The sequence below is a fragment of the Xiphophorus hellerii genome, chromosome 19 (assembly GCF_003331165.1).
Source record: "Xiphophorus hellerii strain 12219 chromosome 19, Xiphophorus_hellerii-4.1, whole genome shotgun sequence".
In the NCBI taxonomy this organism is placed as follows: Eukaryota; Metazoa; Chordata; class Actinopteri; order Cyprinodontiformes; family Poeciliidae; genus Xiphophorus; species Xiphophorus hellerii.
This window is the reverse complement of record NC_045690.1, coordinates 29,084,416-29,090,415: the sequence shown is the minus strand read 5'-3', so window position 1 is coordinate 29,090,415 and position 6,000 is coordinate 29,084,416. Positions and strand designations below refer to the sequence as shown.

At 36.5% G+C, this 6,000-nt stretch overlaps 1 protein-coding gene across 1 annotated transcript in view; it reads left to right on the top strand.

Moving 5' to 3' along the window:
* Positions 1–5,781, top strand: part of LOC116709540 (mucosa-associated lymphoid tissue lymphoma translocation protein 1-like) — a 6,870-nt gene extending 1,089 nt beyond the window's left edge. The window contains 10 exon segments of the mRNA XM_032548147.1: positions 123–149; positions 243–446; positions 1,045–1,128; positions 1,131–1,221; positions 1,327–1,401; positions 1,531–1,658; positions 3,387–3,536; positions 4,131–4,285; positions 4,849–4,965; positions 5,057–5,781. Of these exon segments, the coding sequence (XP_032404038.1) occupies positions 123–149; positions 243–446; positions 1,045–1,128; positions 1,131–1,221; positions 1,327–1,401; positions 1,531–1,658; positions 3,387–3,536; positions 4,131–4,285; positions 4,849–4,965; positions 5,057–5,392 (1,367 nt within the window). The 3' untranslated portion in view covers positions 5,393–5,781.
* Positions 5,782–6,000: the final 219 nt, after the last annotated feature.

The window sequence follows — 6,000 nt, the reverse complement described above, 5'->3', positions numbered from 1 at the left end:
ATTTCTTCTGCTTATGGTTCATGCTTTGTTTAATGCAGTAATAACCACAAATGGTTCTACTATTTCAGCTCATTTTTTTTCACTAATGCTAATCTTGTGTTGCTTTTCTTTCAATGTTTTAGTGCAACCTGAACAGCCTCCACTAACAGGTACAGTTTCGCTTAAGACACCATTTCTAATGCACAGTCAAAAGAAAAGTATCGCTATAATTTGCTCTTTCTTCATCTCATTCTCTCTTTCAGCCACTGATAAGGTTGCCCTTCTCATTGGCAACTTGAATTACAGCTGCCACCCTGGTTTGATGGCGCCCGTCATGGACGTCCACGAGCTGGGCAACTTGCTGCAGCAGCTTGGGTTTAGGGTGGTTTCCCTGCTGGACCTCACCAGACAGGAGATGATGGCTGCTATCGACAAATTCATTCAGCTTCTTGACAGGGGAGTTTATGGTGAGTCTATTTTTGACTAAATTAGCTACATGCTGAACAGTATGAATTAAGCATCTCACAGTTGTGAAATGCTGCTTTTAACTTCCCCTTCTCACGTCCTTTGCTGTTTTTCATAGATCCTGAACTACTGTCTTGTTTATAATCGTGTAGGTGTATTTAAGTATGCAGATGAGATCACTTTTTATAAATGGCTACTAGACTTGATTTAGGCAGAACTTTAGAAAAAAAACATTAGTATAAAAACCATTTATTTATTAAAGATGTGTTGCAGCACTTAGTATCAAAAAGTAGTTTTGGATGTTAAAAGGGAAGTAAGTGAATACTATTCTTAAACAGTGGAAAGGGAAACACTAGTATAGACGCGTAGTTAGAAATTGTGTCTATGATAAAATAGCAACAAGAAGGAAATGGTCATGGCACACTAGAATACTGTACTAGTGTGATCTGTGTCTTAAAAAAGACATCAGCTGTCCTTTTGATTCTCTTTGTGATCGTGATGTAATATTACGTTTTTTCCACCCCAGGACTTTAGAATCTCTTCATTATGAAATTAGCAGATTTGAACTCCTATTTAATACAATTTCTTTTCACTTAACAGGGCTTTTCTACTATGCGGGTCATGGGTATGAGCATGCTGGGAGGAATTATTTGGTTGCAGTCGACGCTCCACAGCCGTACCAAACCAAAATTGTGTCTGTGTTCAGAGGGTCATGAATCAAATGCAAGAAAGGCAGACTGCCATGAGTGTAATCCTGCTGGACACCTGTAGAAAGTGGTATGTGTACTAATCAACTTCAATTTTCATAGGAGAGAACAAAAAGATGTATCAATTAAAAAAAAATTTAATCTCACCAGAATTTTTTCAAACAATGTTCTTTAGGTACAACCAGGGTTGTATACCATCAGTCATTAAGTCACTGAGACCAAATGGGAACACAGTGTATGGTTATGCCACGTATGTATACATTTATATAGATAATATTGTTATTTAAATGTTGAAACAATAAATGGTCGACACTGAAAACCAAAGCAACATCAAAGAAAACTATTGTATGATTCACATTAACCTTGTAAATCTTTTCAGATGCGAGGATGCTGAGGCCTACGAGGTCCAGGATGGAGGCAAGAGTACTGGCATCTTCACAAAGTACCTGAACAAGCATATTCTCCAGGAAGCCAAAGTCACGCATGTCTTAGAGCGAGTGTCTGAAGGTGAGTGTTTCAAAAGTACTACAGAAATACCTTTGGCATCAGTTCAATTTTTTTTTTTTGAAACTTTTTGAAGAAGCAATTGTCAGACTAGCGCATAATAGCATCTAATACTTTATCTAGTATTCGGTTAAATTTTTTGAGTGTTATTTTGTAATGGCCCAAGAGATTCAGTGTAAACAGCACTGAAGGGAACAGGTTGTCCTTTGATATGCTGCCTGAAGCACAGACAAGGTTTATGACCCCTAGCACTGCATTTTAATGTTGTTTACTTGGTATTTTTTTTGGTGTGGTCAACTGATCACAGATGTAAGGATATCAAATTCTCCCATTGAGAAAGCATGGTTGTCTTTTTCGATGGGCTCTGAGGAAATACATTTTTGGGGTACCAGTAGCATGTGACCTCATTCTTTGGAAATTCACACTGTTGGCGAGAGAACACCAAGAAACCTGAGAGCTGCGTGGAACGAGACAGCTGCTTTGCCGTTTCGGCACCCCCCCTGCCTCCGCTCTCAAGGGGTCACTCAGAAATCGGTAGACGCGAGACACGAACCCTTGCTGATGGCAATCTGTGTCGAAGTGCTCGAGAACTTATCTTGACAAACTAATATGTAGATTTGTTTTTGCGATTGGTCAGAAAACTATCTCAGTAAAATGTATCCTTTTAGGAGCCACAGACAAAGGCACATCCTCTTTTTTTTTTCTTTTCCCCAATTTTGCACCGGTCTTTTAAACAACTGTCAGCTTTTGAAATCTCTATATTTTCTGAATTTCCATAGAATAACTTGTAAAAATTATAATGCTGACAAATCAGTTGTTTTGAACATTATTAAATTTTTCAAATATCCCCAGTTCCTCAAAGTTGCTCATGTGAATCATATCCTCCATAACGTACTCATTCATCATTTCTGATTTGGAGAACTCATCCAGTCCCATGATCAGAAGAGAAATACATCAACTTTTCACTAAAACCTTTAAAGCATTTTATTATTTCAGAGTCTCCTGATGTTTTGAACAATGCTGCTAAAAAGTATTTGTCACGTTCCAGAATTTTTTTTTCCACACCTAAATGTTTCAGATCATCAAACTAGTTTTAAAAGCAAAGTTAATTCGAGTTAAAAGCTATTTGGATTTATTAAAGAAAAATAGTTATCCTAGGAGGCAGTTATGTGAAAACCTAAACCTAATTTGATTGAGCCACCAATATTGGTAAAAACAACAACCATTAAGCTTTTACTCTGGAGGAATATTGGCACCTTCTTTGCAGAACTGTTTTATTTCAGGCATGTTGGTGGGTTTTTTTTGGCATGGAGGCTGGTTTAAGGTCATACCGCATAATCAAAATTTGATTTAAGTTTCAAGGTAAAACACTTTGAGTAAGACAATGAACTTTTCACTTTAGTTCTTTTGTTTTGAAAGCGTCATACTATATTATGTTATTTTTCTGAAATGCTGAGTTAGTTTTACATTAGATGTAAAACTTTTCAAAAGTCTTCATGTCTGTCTTTTCCTTCCCACACAATTTTTGTAAATAGCTTTAAGAATATTAGAATGTTGCAGGTTGTCTTTTGTTGACATTTAAATTAGTCCAACCATATACGTCATGTGTGACAAAAAAGAAATGGGGAAGAAACATGTAAGGGAGAAAATACTTTTTACAGCACAGTAATACAAGTCGGTTTTGGCTTTGTGTCATCATTAACGTACACTTTCTCCTTGGTTCTAAATCAGATGTTGGTAAAGACCCTCTCGTAACTGGCAAACAGGCAGTGGAGATAAAACACACCATGAAAGAACCACGATCCCTCAAAGATAAAGTTCGAACTGCAGGTCACACAAGAGAACTGCACCTACGAGATGTTTGCTGGAGGCAGGCAAATGGTGAGTATGGAGAAGTCCCCATCTGTGTTTTATTCTGTCTAGGTTCTTAAGAAAACTTTGCTGTTGATACCAGATATAAACACACCCTGACAGATAGGTTTCCTCAAAGCTAATCTCAATTTACTTATTACTTGTGCCCCATGAATTCAAAAGAGTAAATCTACTGTTCAGTGATCTTCATACCTCCTATGTCACAGCCTGTGACAGCCCATGAGAAATGGTTGTGGTTTAAGATATTTTCAATACCATTAAAAAAAAGGCCAGTCATAGTATTTGATTCCTCAAAATAGGGAACTTGTTCATGGTTCAATACCTATTTTTGTTTTTACTTAGATTGAGGCTATTTTTAAACATGTCAGACTTACTTAAAACTAATTTTACCCATTGTGAAATTCAGTTTTGATATCACAATCTGGGTGAGATTTTTTCTTGATCAGAAATTATTGTGTTGCTTAAGTTGGCTAACTGAAATTGCAGAAAGGCAGTGAGTAGCTCTGGAAAATAAAATCTTCATTCTTTAAATGGAAAAAAGTCTGAATAGGAAAATATTTTTTTTTGTTTATATATAAGAGAGGTTTTCATTTCTTCTTTCAGAGCTGCCACGAAAGAAGCAGCTGACATTTCTATGCGGCGTGAAAGTGGAAGTCAGCTTCTCAGCTCTGTTCTCCAATGTACTGGTTGCTTTTGCGACTATAAAAACTACACCTGATCAAACCCAGGACTGTACTGTCATGCTAAGTAGCAACCCTGTAAGTATTTACGTTATACTTAAACAATCAGATATTTATTTCAGACTTTACTGTTATCAAAGCAGGAAATACATAGATCTGCAAGGTGACAACGGCATACAACGAGAGTAAAAAAAAGGTGTGCAGTGTGCACAAATTTAGATCTTAAACACACATTACTTCCTTCATGCCTTCAATCGCAAATATTTGTCAGTATTGGAATTTAAAACTGCAGCTTGTATTTACATAAATTCCACATTGGTCGTGATAGAATGTAGTCAGTTTCCACTCCCGGTCTCTATAATGACCACTAACACCCCCGCCTTCCATGTCTGAGGAAGTCCTCTCCAAATATGGGCTTCCAGCATAGTGCAACCAATGACAAAGCATGAAATCAAAGCAGTGTCATACACTCCTCTTGTGCAATACATGTATTTGTCTGTATGTGTAATCTCGGATTATACTGCCATCGTGTGGTTAGTTTGTTTTCTGAATTTGCCAGGGGTGATGTAGAGCAAATATTTTTATTGTAGTTACTCAACACATGTAATATTAATCAAAATTTGTATGGTTTCATTCCTTAGGCAATGGAAGACATATTTTCCAGACCGGGTCGCTCGGAGGATATGGACTCACTACTATTAAATGAAACGCTTAACCCTGACTGTACTTTAAGACTTTGCTCTCTCCAGAAGCTCAAGGTATGTACGCACTAATATATTTTTTTCTTTTTCTGTTAACATTTTGTTTATTCATTTTACAATGAGTGTGATTCCTTTGTCATTTTGATAGGAATCAGTAGTACTCAAGGTGGATCTACACTATACTAACAAGGACAGTAATCTGCGGCACACAGAAAGCCAGCAGGTGGACATTGGAAGGCCTCTGGTTGCATCCTGTAAGCTGTACAGGGAGAATCACACAAGAGACAAAAGAACAAACGGTGCTACAGCTCAAACCACGGGCAACATTTCACACAGCAAATCACAGCAGCATCAGAATCTGGCTCCTTCGCATCGACATTTCACCAGAAAGGCAGAGTGCGCTGCCAAAACTCCAACTACATGGAGCAACGAACCTGAAGAGAATGATGAGAATGAACTGCTGGATTTCCGACCATCTGAGTAAATACTGTAAAAAAGCTTTTTCTTTTTCTCTCTTTCTTTTTTTTTTTTTTTTACAGTATTTGATAATGCATTTTCTCTGTAATTGATGATAATAAGTAGATTGAGAAGACATATACTCTGCTTATGTTCGTTTCCATTGCAGAACAGAAATGGATAAAATACATAAACATTGTAAAGAATTTTAAAAGATGACAGTAATATTTTTGATTTTTTTTCTTGTGAAGAACACTTTTTATTTCAGTGGCAAGCTGGCTGGCCTATTGAAGACATTACTTTAATAATTTATCACATAAACAGTACTACTTTAATCTCTGCATTGTGAAACTTTAGAAAATATTGTGATATGTAGTTTTGTTTTAACATAAGAATAAATACTGTAATTTTTCCTTACATGGTGGTTTTTCATTTATTTTGTTTTTGAACAATTAAATCAGAGAAGTAAGCTGAATTTAATTTCTCCCTGACAAAATCCGCACAATAACAAATGTGAAAGTCAAATATGTTAGCAAAACTTGTTTTTCATCAGGGAATTTGTAAATTTTTGGATACTGAGTGGTAAGCTTATTTCATGAGGGATATTTTGAATTCATTTGACCACATTACTGTGCA